This window comes from Opisthorchis viverrini (assembly GCF_000715545.1).
Source record: "Opisthorchis viverrini unplaced genomic scaffold opera_v5_1, whole genome shotgun sequence".
Taxonomy (NCBI): domain Eukaryota; kingdom Metazoa; phylum Platyhelminthes; class Trematoda; order Opisthorchiida; family Opisthorchiidae; genus Opisthorchis; species Opisthorchis viverrini.
In genome coordinates this window covers 8,707,903-8,725,650 of record NW_008751657.1, presented here as the reverse complement: position 1 = coordinate 8,725,650, position 17,748 = coordinate 8,707,903, and the positions used below count along the sequence as shown (strand labels likewise).

The window sequence follows — 17,748 nt, the reverse complement described above, 5'->3', positions numbered from 1 at the left end:
TAAAGTAAAGACAGGTATGAACAAACATCGTTAGTCTGCTTGTATATCCCAGGCTTCACGTCCACTCAGGATCAAGGGTGTGTAGGAGAAGTGTGCAGAGAGTCCTTTTAGAGAGACTGACGTTACAGAAAAATCACGAACCGCAGACCATAACGAAATATACGTCAGCCTTCTAAATTTGGTTTCTCTTATTGACCAGTGGTATTGTAGCACCCTTCTGTGTGCTACAAATTTCCATATTTACTATAAGACGTCACTATACAATGTGAGAACAAACGTAAAAAATTACCCAGCTGAGAAATCCAGAGCAGAGCCTATCTAGGTCATTTTGTGTACCAAGAGCAGTAAACTGTGCACACATGTAGATCTTGTACAGAATCGCCTTCATGCTTATGTTCTTCACATCTCTCAGGACGTTAGTCAGAGGGGGGCGAAACAAAAAAGGTAATGTCAGACAAACCAATTGTATCGTGCTGCTGAGCGGCAGCCAACACTCACTATACAATTAGTTACATTCATATACGGAGGCTAGTATCACATTCAGAAATTTCTCCAATTAGAGTCCCTATTTTCATAAACGGAACCAATGTTTAAAACCCTATAATTGATAGAATTCTTTCCCATCAGGGACTTCAGCTCAAGGAACAATGGACGTCCATCATACTAGAAAAGCACCGGAAGAAATTCATTCGGTTTATCGGCTCTATCACAAGATCATTCATTTATTCCGAACACCTTTCCTGAGTAACGGTGGAAGATTCAGTTTGGAAGAGTAAATTATATTGGTGTCCCTGATCTAATAGTGTAGTAAAGTTTCTCAGGAATTTTAAACGGGGAGTGACCTCCTAAAGGATACTACGGAGAAAACGAGAGGGCACCGATAACTAGCGTACGGTTCATACACAAATGGTCTATGCGCTACTCCTTAAGGGATCGATGGATCCTTATCGTAAATAGGGAAACTCCTGCGTTGACAGTGACTGTGTAGCGTGATTCCCACTGAGTGCACATATCGGACAGCAAAAAGGCATCACCCACCAAAGGTTTTATTTCGGACAGAATGGTCTAAATAGTCCGTGGTATCGATCTGGATGAGGATGAATATGCTCACTCCAACAGTTCAACAGAAGCATCACCTCCATAGTTAATACGACAATGATGGTCATAGCATCCGGAATGCTATAAAAGGTTTTATTTCGGACAGAATGGTCTAAAATAGTCCATGATATCGATCTGGATCAGGATGAATATGCCCACTCCAACAGTTAAACAAAAGCACCACTAAAATCCGAACGTATTTCGCGCCTCCATGATTAATACGACAATGATGGTCATGGCATCCGGAATGCTATAGGTCGCGTACAGAAGTGATAGAGTAGCAAGCAAAATCTGTGTTAAGACTCGTTCCACATTCACTGGGTTATTGTAAAGAAAACAGGGCACCATATAACATGGAATCGATTCTTAGTTGTTTGGTGTTGTTTGTTTCGCTAGCACAATCACGTACACCCCTGCCAATTGACCAGCCAGTGATTACATCCCACCATCTTGACTGAAATACGTTCCGACAGAAAGGTTGACAAGCTCAGTTTCGTGAAAGCAAGGGATCCATCGGTTCAAACCTTACACGAGATTTATAATCCCGACACCCTCAGTCATCGGACTGATGAAGTCACTCAGAGCGATTGTATTGCACCTGAGAATTTATTCCTACTGGTTACCTCTGCACAAAATGGTGACGCCCATTTTTGGAGTGAATTTGTTTTCCCGTACCGAAGATCCGAAATCAATTTCTCTCTTCGCCAAACACCACCGAATTGATTACGGTACAAACATCAACCACTCGTGATTGGAAAGTTAAAACAAATTAGTGCCTCCATGGATAGTTCAGAGACAGAGTAAGAACAAATCGCTAGGTCAATCTTTTGGGCCCAACGGCAAGTAAACTGAAGTTTGAAATGAGGACACTACATCTCACACTGATCGTCCACAAGAACCAGTCTCAATAACCAAAGAGGGCTCGAGAGTGTGATAGTCTCACTTGACTTTGGTGGGTAATACGGCTTTTACAAGAGACTAGACTGCATGTAAAAGAAGCAAACAAAAACGTCAAACTGTGCACAAACGTTAAGCGCACCACGTTCTCCAATGAACGCGAACTGAGCGACAGTCAATTACAGCTAACAGTGCAGCGATGATTAAACAACAATCAAGAAGACAATGCTGAAAGCGAGTAGCTGATGCTTCAGTTGAAGGCAAATTCATGAACCTTGCGTAAACTATCCAATGCACGTCTAAATCGACTTTGTACGCTAATTTCACTTTGACAAAGCTTACAGCGCATCCGCTTAATCTGCTTTACCACGAGAACAACCAAGTAGCCAATTTGTCTGCTTGTAACGACAGTAAATTAAAACCCTGGGTAAATTTGGGTCAATGACCGAAAATGAAGAACAACGCAATAGTGATATACAACTCACCCAAATCCTCATCTTTGACGGTTTGCATGTTGGCGGGTAATCGAGAAACAATAACGCTCTTCAAATATTCCTTAATGCTGTTCGTATATCTGTAAAGAAACACGGATAGGTGAGATTGAAGGAAGGAAATTTCCTTAACAGCTGTTCGCAATTGCTTCAGTAAGACATCAAGAAAAACGGCAACGTACTTGGAATCTCAAAATGCACGAACTGCAAGTTGATGACAGGAAAACTGGACCACGGATTAACCATGTCGATGGACAAAAGACTGAAATATTGTCACAAAGACTCGAGAAGCCTATCATCATCAAACACCTCATGGAGCAGTGAGGCTCATGGGAAAAGTTTTGATGTCAGCTCGCATGTTTTATCAATATCCGCAGTGTAACCTATGTGCTGCCATAAACAATATACAGCGGTGCCCCTAAGTAGTGAACGAACCTAATGTCTCTCGATTACGAGAGACGGGAAGCCACATAAGACAGGTGCTTCAGAAGGCTGATAACTTTCTAAATTAGGCTTTTGTGCTAACTGCGGCTTAAAAAGCACTATTGTAACGAAGAAGGAAATGTTTTTAAAGTCACTTAAGTAACCTGCCAGCGTAAAGTAAACCCGACCGCGGGCAGAATCGCACATTGAACGGCCCAACAGGTATCGGCCATGTTGTCAGGTACCTCTTCTACACCGCAGGTAACTTCATCCCACGTCGAATTGTGGTGAAGGTTTTTAAAAGGTTGCTGAGTTACGGTAATTGTCAGGTCACTCAATAGGTCGGCTCAAAGTCGTCCGGATTTCGATCCGAACTTGCAGGCACCGGCTTTCGACAAAACGTGACCTGACCAAACAAATGTAGTGTGGCGCCGAAGAGAAAATACTTCTTGTCACTGTAGAAAATCATAACTTTATCCATCGCCCTTAAACCACAAAACCAACTTATCGCCCATCATTTGCTCACATTGGTACTCCAACCACCTTGTCCGAAGTCACAAAGATCAGCTGTAAACCTTCTATCCATGGGAAAGTGTGGTCAACTGCCGAAGTTCGTGAATCAATGACGTGTGAAACAGATTTCTACGGGATTCTGCGTGTTTTCTCTCTCGGTTTCCATTCAGTGAGGCGACGCTTTAATGTGTCGCTGTCAGTTCATGACTTAATCGCCTCTTTGTGTAATTTTAGGCGAAAAAGTTCTTCCGCGAAGTGGATTCGCGGTCATACGAAACGCATCGGCTCTTCTGTCACGCGTAGATCGACAGCTCCGAAGACTACTCAGTCTAGCTTAGCATCGCTGATCCCATCATCCAGATGGAATGCGAACTTGAAGAACCTGGAATATATAGAGTGCCAACACTCAGACAATTGAATCGATCAGCTCAGAAACTAAAACTGATTGTTTCGTTGGTACAAAAAAGGAAGATCGGAAATCGCGTTTTTTCAAAGAGGAAACATTGCGAAAACTCACGATTTAGCAAAGAGGAATTCTTCCGCAGTAAGATGTGGGGGTTCATTATCTGGTCTAGCGCGCTCTTCAGCGAGTATATGCTCGGCAAATTGTTCGATCTATCGAAAACAAGGCCGGCAAGGAGCAAAAGTAAGGGGTGAAATAAGTAGCACTATTTAAACGCCGACTGGAAAAGTATCCACTGATCTCCATGATAAGTAAACTAGCCCGTTATTCTCCCCAACCCAGTAACATGAGTGAACAGTTATTCCCCAAGACAGAAACCTCTGAAGGGAAGTCATTTGTCTGAAAGTAGAAATCGGCGTCCCTAGTCAGCCGAAAGTTAGTATGCGACGTCCCTGAGGAGGACAATTAGTCCTCCCCCCAAGTTGATCACCCTTCTTGGAGGTTATTGTTCATAATACTGGTGAAAGGGAAAGCGCCTTTGAGTGCGGATTTGTTTGTAGAGCAAGGCGAACAAAGCAGTTACAAGCTATCGGACACCCAGATAAAAATCTGATGTGCACGGAGATTTTGGGAAAGTCAACAGCCTCAAACACCCTTTCGAGCTTTTCTTGGCATTCTCTGAATACGTAATACTAAAAAACAATCACTTTAAAACGGTTCAACAGTTTCCAAATCAAAGTTTTACCGGATGCACGGACGGCGCTTTAAACTACCTTGGCCAGATATTACTCACTCGTTCCACCAGTAGTACACACTAGTATCTTGAAACAAACACTAGTCAATGAAAGTTGTGTAAAGTAATACATGTTGGAAATACCAGATTTATCTCCGAAAATAATCCCATAAAGGATCAAGTGGTCCGGTATGAATACGTAAAGCGCATTCAGTGCACGGTACAAGCTTATATAGGGAATTACGAGAGATTGGAGCCAGCTACCGCAAAGCATGGCCATCAGCAGAACGAAGTTTGGCCAGGTTGAACTTGCTGGAACCCATACTAATCCAACGGATTAAACAAGACGTACCGTGGACCACGTACCCATGGTCACGCAACTTTTCTGATGTGACCAAACTGATGCTAGGCTAACAGCATCTCTAGAGGCCGTGATAACTACCGGCGTTCGGCTAAACAAATAAGTGTTCACTTAAAACCAAGCAGTAAAACGTGTTCAAAAATAGCCACCAACGTCCACGAAGGCTTGTGGGGCGAAACAAACAAGTCCATCAATGAAAGTTCATTAGTTAAGAGACTACAAAAAATACTCACTTTAGATATTCGGGTGCGCATGTAATCAGTAATCATATATCGAATTCTCTCCACCTGTGAATGCAAATGATTGGATAGGACAATTTCTGTAACAAGCGAGTGACGTATGAAAACAGAGAAAGTGCAAACGGTTGACTAATGAGATATTCAGCGCTGAGAAACGTTCAAAGTATAGGACGAGATGATAGTTTAAACAACTACAGCACTATTAAGGAGAGAAGCTTACGTATCACTTCTTTGGGACATACGTCCCATCATTGACAATGTCACAAGCTCAACCTCACTATCGGTCGCGAACGGTATGTAGATTACAAAATGGCAAGAGAATCGGTAGTGGTGTATGGTGCTTCAGTCAACACCTCGTGGGCACACCAATTACGAGCTCGTCATTTGTGGAAGTCAGAAGGAGGGTTGAATGCAATCCATTGCGCCACACAGCAAAAATAGTGATCTGACCCGTTCGGCTGATCCCAACGATGGGGGCGGCAACCACTAAAACGGCTGAGTTTGCTGATTATTATTATATGAATCGTTTACCGTTTAAAAATGTTAACAAGGCTGGAAGATGACTGGATTCTTATCTTGCAGATGGTTTAATTAAAAACTTAAACACACCTACAAATGTTGAGAGTTAGATAGTGCAGTCCTTCTCAAAAAAAACTTCCCCCACAAGAGAGATCAAATCTCTCCCTCAAAATTGATACTGTCAGATGCCCACGTTAGATTCAGCTCGTGATTTGGTACACTCTGATGGACAGCAATCGAACAACCAGAAAACATTATAGGTGAAAAGTTTTCCTTTTGCCAAGAACCAGGATGAATTAGTCAGACAACTTTTTTTCACATTTCAGCACAATGTACACAAGTGGCTGTTCAACTCACCAAAAAACGTCTCCCAGGAATGCTTACGGCCTCGTTGCGTGGGTCTTGTCTGCATAGACAAGACACCCAATCAACGGCACAATACTCCACATGGTAATTCTATCAAACTTCATAATTTTGGATAAAGATCCTTCCCGATTTCCACGTCCTATTAACTCGTTATTATATACAAATATAGCGAATTTCCGTAATAGGTATGGTAGTAATTGTCGTCCCTAAAACAGTTGAGGCCTTCTAAGATACAGCTTAATAAGCTTTGTGTAGACTGACCTTATAAGTCTGTTTAACTTGTGGATCAGAGTCTTCTGACAGCTAAGTGATGAGGCTGTTCATGAAGTTTCCAGCATGATTTATCGGTATGTAACACCGGAAGACAGTACTTTCTTTCGAACGATTGACAGTAAGGAATAGGGACTTGCTATCGATAGTCAATGGCTACGTGATCAAATAACTCCCACGGTCGTCCGCCTGAGAGCACATCAGCAGTCAGTGTGCCTAACTCCAGCTGGAGTGAGGAATAAGGATACCTACAGATGTCATCTACATAAGAGTGACAGGTAAATGGGGAGTTGAGACCATAATGGAGAAAGACGGGTGTCAGGAGCTGCCGGTTTTCGCATACCCACCATACTGTATGCGGCAAAGGAGGCGACCTGGTTGACGGGCCCCAGCAACGACCAACGTGGAGTAAAGTAATTGGTACTTGTGCAGTTCATATGCGAGCTGAAATATTACCAAGATACCTGAACTTAGAGAGCAGAATGACCGCAGAACGACCGGGCTCAAAAGCCTGACTCTGAAGTAGTGGTGGATGGTGTCAAACTGCCAGCGACAATTCGAAACATCACGAATGAAGTAGAGTTTCGTCAAATTTCTAACGTGACTCCCTTTTCATAGCTTGGACCTCGCGTTACCACAGTTACCACGCAGTGGCAACAAATGCCGAACGTATTGCCCGGTACCGATCAACGGCTTAGTAAGTAAAATAGAACTAGAACGCCACAAGGGTGACCTCAGATGACGGTCGACAATGCCAAATTAAAAACTATGGTAGAAGTAGACCCACCTAGAACTCAGTTTGAAAGCTGTGAGGACACCGGTCAAACAGTCCTAGTTTAGATCGAATTGCTTAAATAACGATGAGAACTGAGTGTCAAATCTATCAAGCGAACGCAACAGAGTGAGTCAAAACCCGCACGTCTACGTTAAATGGAAATAAGGCTCATCTCCTACTGCAAAAAAGGATCCCATGGTAGGATAGTCGAATCCATAAAAATAAACGAGCGAGTGTCTAAAGTGTCAAGTAGGGGACTTTCAAGTCACGCGAAATTTACAGCTAGGAAATTAGGCATCGTCCGTCGCTGTTCACAAGCTAAGTTTCGTGGCAGTGTGCTGTGGTAGTAGATGTTCACGAGTTGCGAAAAGTGCGTCAATAATAGATCATATAACACTTGAAGATAAAAATGTGGCAGTGGGATTCGTGGAACTTGCACTCTTTTTTGAACAGTCTTACCACTGTACGGGTGTGGTTATTTTGATTGACCCAGAATAAAAGATCTACTTGAAACCAAATTGATTTGAAAATGAGTACATTTCTCGAAAACAGTGCAATTTGGTTTCAAGTAGAACATAAGGTTGATGGAAACTCGGGGACTGTGCCTACCTGATGAGCCCCAAGAAGGGCGAAACCAGTCGTGTCGAAGAGTTTTCAGCAACCTTGCAAGTAGTTTCCTTCATGAAAATACGGTATTCCCCCAAAAAAGCTTTCTTTGGAACTGAATCCTCCAAAAATTGCTATCCCGTAGAAAACCTCTGACAGCAGCAAACATGAAGTTATTTATATTGTGAGTACTAAAATTGGCTGAACGAATACTGATAGCTAAACGATCCGCGATGGATTCGCAACCTTTTCCAAGTCATTAACAAGACTGTCTAGAGACATGTAATTCATTTACACGTCTACTCCTCTCCACCACAAATTGTGTTGTCTGAGACGTTAATTGGTCACCAGGATCCGTCAGTATCACGATCTTCCCAGTACTACAAGTCAGGCGAACTACTGGTAAAAAAGCAAGAGATTTCATCTGGTGGTCACCAAAGGAACTTCCAAGATAAACGAACGAAGCCTGTCCGTTTTTTATCAAATAATAACCTTCTGAAACTTTATTAACGCCAGAAACTGGTAAACAGTAATATGCCTTTGGCTGTTCATGAGTTTCCGAAGCGGAATCGTTGACAGGTCACAATCAAATCCAGTAAGTACCTGATCAGCCAGTCATAGCTAACAACCAGTTTCACCCTTAAAGGGGCATCATCCTATACTGAGAAACCGAGAAGCACTACAGTTACTTTCTTGAAAATCTTAGGTATCCTGACAAAAATCCAAACTTTCAAACTTACGATAAGAAACTGAACACTACCACTCCGACGAAGGTAGCTACTGAGTAGCGTAGTTAACGTACAAGTTAATCATACTGCTTATCAGTTACCCTTGGTGGAGTGATCCAGTCCCTATTCGAAGGGTTGCAGGTTGAAATTTCCCTGGGCATTTGTGGTGTTCACATGGCTGGTGAGTCCCAATAAGTCTCAAATTACACTAGGATTTTCATTACAGATTAACTGTGCATAATACAATGAGATTGAAACAGAATTCCACTCCTACACCAAAAGACCCACAAAATAGACGTTACATTTAACATCCAGGGTTGTGGGCTAAAATCTGCTTCAGGATTTGGGAGGCTGTCGATGATTCGCAGTAAGGACAAAACAGGGGAATGATGCTACTCGGCTATCACTAAGGCATAACGAACCTCCCATTGAAACTCGACAATATACGAAAAATTCGTGGGCAATTTTGCAAGTCAACCTTTTTGACTGGACAGCTACCTATCCGGCTAAACTCAACCGTCACTACACATGCTTCTGTACTGTGTGAGAGTTCTTCAAAATAAGAACCTTCGTTAGTGGTAACACTTTTAACATTGCATTCAACTAACATCACCCCCTAGATCAGGTGACTCTGGAACAACCAAACCCTAGTCACATGTCAAATGTTCAGCACACACGACATGTGTAAATCACCTAACGTACTTACTAATGGTTCGACTGATATCTTGTCATCTTCTGCAAACCCCATTCTCCCAAAGGAGGCGTTTTCCAAATAAGGCTACTTTGTTCCCCTAGCCTGAGATGATCATTCGCGTTAATCTATCCACGTAAGGAGTTTTGCGCTTACGAAAGTTTGCCGAAAGGGCTGATAATGGAGGCGTTAGTGTAGGCTGATGTGATCCTTCTGTTTGTTCTCGGTGCCTTGTCCATTTACCCAGTCCAATTAAACTGACGCCTTCAGTTACATGCATGCACTCATCCACACAAGTATACAAAGCTAGACAGGTAGAGAAGCGCCACGAATCCACAAACACCTTTGCTCTATACGAGGTACTGGGGTACTTAAGCTCTACTACCAATCCTAAAGGATGGTGGTAAATCAATAAGCGATAATTACCGGTGTCTCAACCATAGGGATACACAGGCGAAACTATTCGAAGTACTTTCGCTCAGCAAGGGGTTGTGCTGAACAGGTATTTTCTCTAAGTCAGACGTTCAGACATCACCTTAAGCTCCAACGGCCCCCTGCGCTGTTGATATCTCCTCGAATGGTGACCATAACCCCGTATGTCAATTGCCTCGGGGAACAGATCAAATGTTAATAATGGATAATGTTTTCAGAAGCTGGAGTTATGCAACTTACCTGGGATACCCAGATATCCGACATCGGTGACAGCTAGGGTGACGACCAGGTGGCAACTATCAATCTTGCACCGGAACTAACTCGGATTGGGCAATATGTCAAACTTGGTTCAGAAATCAATGCCTCTAATACAACCTTCCTCGGCACATGCTACACGAACTAAAAACAACCAATCACCCTAAAAGACGCTGATATTGTAACATTACCTGTGATCAAATACCTCGGTAGCCACATCTTACCAAACAGATGCGTACTCCACAGACAGGACAATGCACTTGAGGGCTCTTGACCCCTCATTACCCTAAGGTTGTCGTTGTTGCCGACGAGAAGAACCAAGGATTTGTAGTTTACCGCCAAATCAGACGTCAGTCACCTCAGCCTACCGTCTGATTGCGGTCTCCGGGCTTTGGAAACAAGACTGGGTCACTCACTCGGTCTACATCTCTGCACATTTTGCCTCAGATCATCAGATATGGGCGCATCAACACAGGATATTTATAGAGACAGCTACTCCTCCGGAATGGATCAGCCACAATAATAATATCAGGTTAGTAATACGCCGCTTATGTTGAGCTGAATACCCTCCAGCATGAGATACCATAATAAATGCGTTGGGGACAAAACATCCAACTAACGGAGTCAGATTGCAGCATTACTGTCCCAAAATGAGATTTATCCAAGAGAGACAGTGTCACTGACCTCGTACGTGATATGCCTGTTGTAGTGCCCAAGCAAGTAATCATGCACAAGTTTCACCGGTCAATTGTTTGCAGCGGACATCTTGCTAACTGAGTACCCATTTGCTGGTACTCAGACAGGGAGGCAGAAAAAATGGCAACCGTGGCTGAGGTCAGATGATCACATTCTGGGCCATTCAGATTATTCGGACAAAGGTCACACTAAATAGTGCCACCAGCTCCTCCACCCTTTCGCTACCTGACCAAGAACACACATCACATAGGAACAACGGTGGCATGCCGCAGGGTGTTCATTAGGTGAAAAAATAAGAATACCGAGGTCAGTGTCACTGCGAGAAAGAAAGCCCTTCCATGGGTTTTCCGCGTTACCTTGGTAAACTGAAAAATTCAGGATGGATACACCATTATCATGGTCACTACTGAATTCAAATGCAGTCCCTATATTCTTCAGGAGGCACAGGATCTTGACTCGTTTGCTATGTTCCGCATACTCCTGCGGTGTCTTGGAAAGGATGCGCATCAACAGGGATAAGGTGAGTGGCTGTCCAAAAAAAGAAGATACATTGACAAACAACGAACGCAGTGCTTACCTGAAGACGTTTAATTTGAGCACGTAAATCTCCAGCCGGTAATGATTTTGCCTGTGCTTCCAAGCGGTCAGTTTCACCTTGCACCAAACTTAGTAGGTCTGGATGAGCACCCAACAACTCCGGGGCAATTTTTTCATTTTGCCAAACCTGTGTATAAGAGAAATAATGGCAATGTTTATCATCAAGCTTGAACAAGTTCACTAAGAAAGAAAACACATCCGGTCAGATTCCGAATTCCAGTAAACAGCACCATAGTCAGCCATCATTTAGGAACCAGGAGGCGCTAAACAACGCGAGTTTCTCAACACGGACAAGAATAGCTGTCTACATTTCGAGAAGGTTGTCAGCAATCAGTGCCAACTAGTCCTTTAGCCCACCCCACTCAGCAAAACAATATTCAGAGGTCATTTTGCAAACCAACAAGAAACATGGCAGAAACCACAAAATGCATGTACGTCAGCTTCTCTACCATACAAAAATGATTTATTTGAAAGCCTTATTGTAAAGAAAATAATAAAGGTGGACGGGGGGGTGGATTTAGTGCTAGCTAGTTACAGTCATTCCGAGGTGTCTACACCTCTAGGTACTCATTCAAGCAATCTGGATAGAAACTGAAAACAAGAACGCCACTGACATGCAATAGAAGCCATATATTGCAGCGTCTCCAAACAGTCACAGTGGGGATCGCGCGGTCCCCATCCTGGAAGGCGAGTAGCACCGAGAACACCCAAATGTTTAGTAATTTCTTTCATACCCCTCTGCTGCCCCCCACCCCTCTAAACTAGACGCGGAAAACACCAAACTTCGCGGTTGGCTCGCACGCTCACTTTCACTTGACGTCTGATAACTCGCTGGGTCAACTTATGTTGGGATCGGCTGGAATATTTCTCCGGGATTTAAAATGGTAGCGTTCGGCCTGATATCCGGTGGTTGAGGGGGCCTGGGAGCACTGTGCCACAAGCAAAACTTTCAGAAGCGTTCACAAAGGTGGCAACCTCGTCCAAGTATGAATAGACACCTGATGGTGATCGTCTAGAAGACGATTCCGGTAAATCTGTACAAGATCCGGGTCTGCCATTCTCTCAGTTGCCAAGCGATTCGTTCGCACCTTATGCGGCCCTAGAGAACTAAGGAAGAAGACACTCCGGACGAGCGCGTGATCGGAATCCACAAAAATGCTCCAGAACGAGCGACAATCAGTTATTGATCCGCGCCACCGGTATTGATGACAATGTGCCAAATTTTAGTTCGTAACCGGCACGCCGTTGAAGGACACCATGTGGCCAGACAACTTCGGCTGTTTTGTAAATTTGTGGTGCATAAAAAACAGTATTTGGTAAGCACAGAGGTGAAACAATCGTTCGGAATAAAAACAGTATTTGGTAAGCACAAAGGTGAAACAAACGTTCGCTGCTGTCCGTACGTAGCGGGTCCAGCTAATGTCGACCACCTAATTGGCATCACTTGACGGTGAACAAAACAATCGTTGCTGTCCGTACGTACAGGGCCCAGCTCATGTCGACCACTTAATTGGCATCACTTGACGGTGAACGTGGCGTGAGTGAAGTTGTGTGTGAAACTCACGGTTGTACGTGGGCTAGGGTATTGCCATCACGCTCACACCGAGACAGGAGGACGATTAGAGTCCTAAACCAAAGCCTAAACCAAGGCCTAACCGCAACACGGGTTGTTTAGTGTGACTCGCAGGTGAATTGCAATTTTTAAAAAACAAGTCGCCACGCATGTTCCAACACCTAACCTGGAGGACCAGGACAATTATTTGGTCAGACTTCTAATCACTGACCAACCTGGTGTGAGAAACTTTGCGCGTGCCGCGCGGACATCCCCCAGTAAAGCTCAATGGGTAGCGTAGGTACACAGACCGTCGCACCACGGTAACGCCCAGTCCCTTCTGGATGGATGTAGAAAACATAGTGAGAACAATTCCAAAACATACTTAGTTCCATCATATTTCCCATTCTAACCCCCACTAGAAGTCCAAAGCCTATTTCCTCGAAAACACTGAACTATCTTTCATGGATTATCCGGAATGGATTCGGATTTTCCGTGGGCAATTAGGCTTAAAAAGACAAATGACCAGAATCGCTCAACAACAAACTAGTGGGTTTTAACTATCTATGTGAAAACGGTTGTTTTCCAGCGTGCTCCGTTCACTAAGTGTATAGTAATACACCCATGAAGAGAGTCCAGAGAAACTCTTCCCCTAAGGAAAGCATTTGGGCAATACAGGATTTTCTCCACAAGTCAAAACGTCCTGAAGCGAAGAAAAACGCCCTCCGGCTCCGCAAGCGTTTTATTTATTCCCGAAAACAAAACACCCAAACCGTATGAACACCGGCCTAGGCTTACCAGTCGATTGTGACGGAAACGGAAGGTGTCCCTAGAAAGCTGATGTTCCTTTGTCTCAGAACAGACTCTTCTGAAAATTGCTCAGTTTGTATTGTATCGGAATTTAGTGCAGCATCAGGACAGAGTATTCCGTAAAAATACTATGGTTCGAGGAAACCAGAAATCAGGTTAATCAATCCGACTACGAACCAGAAATCCTATTGACTAGTTGAACTGCAATGCGTGGGTAGTGGAGCTGGAAACAGGATGAACCTCTGGAGAACAAGTTGCTATCTGCCGAATTCCCAATACTTATAACTGGTTTGGAGTAAAGTCAGCACAACTTCCTCTTAAATTCGTTTTCTTTCATGTTCATTGTTCAATCTGGCCGCAGTAGCCCGAGAATTGCCCGTTCGGTGAAGACGACGGACTCGAACAACCAATGTTCAAATCCATGCTGTTGATAGACCAGGATAACTTGAATATTCAGAAGCAAGCCTACTGAGTATCAAAAGTGTTGTCGGAATGAGGTACTTCTAGTAAACACATGTCAAATAACTACCAATCAGGGCAATATCATCAATATGCTGCTAGGAGATGGAGTGTAGAATGGTGACGCACAACTGATGCAACACTGACACCGCTACGACTTACTCCGACCCCTAACGGCACACTGGTGATGTCGCCTCGATTGGCGATGAAACGTTTGCAACCAAACTGCCAAGCTCAGAGAGTAAACAGATGACCATATTCCGTTCTAGTATGGAAAGACTTGTTTCTGTAGTTGCGGGGAAACTGGAAACATCATTTGCATTTGACCCACACGAGACAGCACTAAATCGACTTTATCACATGCCCTGGATCTGGGCAGGCTCATCTTACCCCGCAGTAGAGAGTCACACTAAAAAGCTAAACCAAAGCTGCATAGATATGAGTCAAACGTATTACTTCGAAAGGGGACAACGAGTAGGACCCACCCTCAACAANCAGCAGGAGTAAGTAATTCCGTGTCTGCTTCGTTCTCTTCATCTGAACCACCGATGATTTCTTCCAAATCCGGAGCCACGGGAGCATCCATTATTTCCTAGTTCTGAAATCAAGCTAAATGAATGATCTGATGTGCACACGCCAAAGGATAATAAACAATCCGAATTGTATTGAAGTATTGTATTGAAGTAAAAATCCCGCTCAAAAAGATACATATAACTCTGTTTGGAAACTCTGTCAGTAACAAAAATAGTTCTCTTGGAGGCTGATGCAACGTGCCCGTATTAAAAAAGATCATTGTAGTTAAATGCTGGTTGATGTTTTAAAGGTATCGACAGAAAAAAAATTATGGAGGACGTTCATGAAAGTTAACTTAACACAGATGTCTACACTACTCTATAGCCAGAAAGGTTGGGATAATAGCTATACGTGAAACGCTTTCGTCCTGTGGAAGGTACCAAACCGTGCTTATCGCGAAAGTGTTTTGTCATTAGCCTTGAATTTCTCGCCCAAAATTCGCACAGATGACATAGATACCGAGTGCCTTCACTAGCAGACAAGTGAGATCGCTTGAAATGATCTTTGTATGACCAGTACTCTTTGGACTGAAACTGACAACCTTCCACCTGACAGCAGAAATACTGTGTGAGTTGTGGATTGTCTTCTGGTCTGGTTGATATCAAGCGGTGCGCGCCATCAACACGTGTACACACTCCGGGTTTCTTTGGACGACGACTAAGCATCACAGTTGCAGCTGGGTCTTCTTCCATTCGGCCGAGAGCCACACACTTCCTGCTCTTTTGATGTTCAATCAGTCGGTGCCGGGTAATAAACGTTGCAGAGCAACGAGGGCAATGAAGCAGTGAAAAACGCGAGACCGTATGCTCTCCGCTCGATGAACGAGGGGAGCCCGTAGACTCCTGGTAATCGGAGTCCGTATAGTTGTCATGTTGTACAAGGGCTGAAATAACAAAGGATGATCGTGGTCAGCTTCAACTGGTAATGAGCGAGTGGCGAAAAACGTGGTAGGCCGTTTTCTGTTCAACCATACCTATGCATGGCAGCAAAGCAACAGTGCTCTCACACTGGTGCTGTCGCTAGCGGTTACATGAGCTATTTTAGTCCACTGATAAATGGAAGGTGGGACATTCTCGCCAGTACAAAACAATGCAAACGGTAAGAATTACCTGATGGATCGGAGCGCAAAGGATCTGGAATGCTCCATGAAAAGTGTTCCCTGAACGTGTTGAACTCGCTGAATCCAACGTAACATTGATCACATATGAACTTTGGCAAACCCGTGTGCCGGTAGAGATGTTCTTTCAAAGCGGACAATTTACTCACAGTACGTTTGCAAATAGTTGGTTGGTCTACGTCCTGAACAGACGTAGCAGCGGTTGGCACGGAGGAAGTAACCCAATGACATATAAATGGGCCATTGTCACTCACGTCCGAAGTTGCATGTTCAACCGCATGGTCCACAAAGAGTTGTGCCGAATCCGTACTGAAAAAAGTCATGGAAAAAAGCACAACTTTGGCTATAGAATGGGAAAACCGCCTAAACAATTGAAGCTCATGGTTGTCTTCGCCACAATTCACTGATCTTCACGAGAGTGACCCAACTAAATAAGCTTCTTCGGACAGAATCCATCGTTTTCCTTCCCAGTGGTGCAAAATTCCTACGCTGAAGCAACTAACTGAAATCTGAGCTTTTTACAAACTACCAATAAGGGCCAGGACCCTACTGTTGAAGCATCCAATTCCCTCAGACATCCTTCTTTCCAAAGGTTGATATGGTTGACGTAGCTACATGACAGACAGTGATTCAAAAAATGCTCCAATGTTCTTATTTTCATGCATGGATACCAACAGCAACCCAAAAAATGCGCAATGGAAGCATTTACAAATGGGATCGGCTCAGTAGTAGACAAATAAACCGAACAGAAAAACCAAATAATTGTTGACAAACTTCTGTGCTCGTTGACCAAACAAATTGGAAGACGAATTAATCCCGCAAATCAGATTACAAGCAGCAAAACTTACGTGTATTCGCACTCAATCCAGTGACATCGGAACCCCGAATGGAGAATGTCGGTATGCCAGAGCAGCTTATCCATGGTTTTGTTGACATACGAGGGTTTTTGAAAGTTAATGCCCCGACATTTTACACCAATTCTGTTTCTGTTAGTTTGAAGTCGCTGCAAACTGGCGCAGACACGAGACTCGATAAAGCTATGCAGAAACAAATGACGCAGCCACTCGATGCTAGTGCACAACTTAGTTGTGTCGCTCGAGCAGTTATGCCAAAAGCAAAAAGGCGTTAACAAAGTGCACCAGTGTTGCTTCTCAATGTGACTGTGAAGGCGCTCGTTTGAATCAAACTTTTCCCCACAGCCCGTCCATAAGCAGGTGAAGCGAGAACCGCGCCGTTTTATCCGCCAGTGTGAAGCCAACACACCCGGGTGAACATGACGTAGGTAATCTGTTTCCTTTTGAAAAACCGTATAACAAAAATAACAACCAAATAATGGAGGAACTTCGCGTTCGGTTTTGATTAGGCTTGACGCGTTCTCCGTTTTAAACCATTCCCATGGAATGCCTTGGATCCTGAGTTCGTTAGGCAACATAGTGTTATTTCCTGCAAAAGCGCAATTTGGGGAACAAACTGGGTTTTCCAATAACCGACCAACACGAGCGGATAAAGACTGGGAGGAATTGAAGCAGTAATATTCAAACACTGCGTGTGATAACAGATGTGCCTTCCAGGACTCCGAGTTCGCAATTGTGCCATCATTTGCCTGTGGGCACAGGAACCAGCGGCAGGGTGAACCGTCATCCATAGTGTGATTATGGAGTAAATGCTGTCCGAGTGAGGCGACATCATGTGGACCTGAGTTACAAGCGTCCCAGCGACACTTCAGTTGAAATTCCATGGAGAAAGGCTGCAGGCAAATACGAATTCCTCATGTATACTTGATCATAACCGTTAATCAACAAACCTACTGGAAATTAGACAACCACACTGAGAAAATGTACAGACAGTCACGTACGAAGCCTCGATGTATGTACTCGAGTCATTTTTCTAGTATATCAGGAAATTCCGGGAAAATGCATTCGAATATGTACAACAGATCTACTGAAGACTTATTTTCGCCCGACAATAACGGAAGACAAATCCATACAGACAACTCTACATTAGACGTTCACAATCATCTTAGCTGTACTTAAGGACGCGAGTGGACAGCAAAGGTTATGACTAAGACCCCACGTTTGGCGCCAGTTCATGGAGAAATGAAAAAACAATTGCCATAAATGGTACAGCTAAAAATGTTTATCCGT

The 17,748-nt window shown here is 43.8% G+C and overlaps 1 protein-coding gene across 1 annotated transcript; it reads right to left on the bottom strand.

Annotated features, from left to right (window-relative positions):
* Nucleotides 1-14,401: 14,401 nt before the first annotated feature.
* Nucleotides 14,402-17,376, bottom strand: T265_00149 (hypothetical protein; the record flags this gene model as incomplete). The annotated part of the gene is made up of 4 exons (XM_009163806.1): nucleotides 14,402-14,506; nucleotides 14,805-15,370; nucleotides 15,597-15,913; nucleotides 16,453-17,376. 4 exons carry the CDS (start codon nucleotides 17,340-17,342, stop codon nucleotides 14,402-14,404), a joined length of 1,878 nt encoding a protein of 625 aa, XP_009162070.1.
* Between the last annotated feature and the right edge of the window lie 372 nt (nucleotides 17,377-17,748).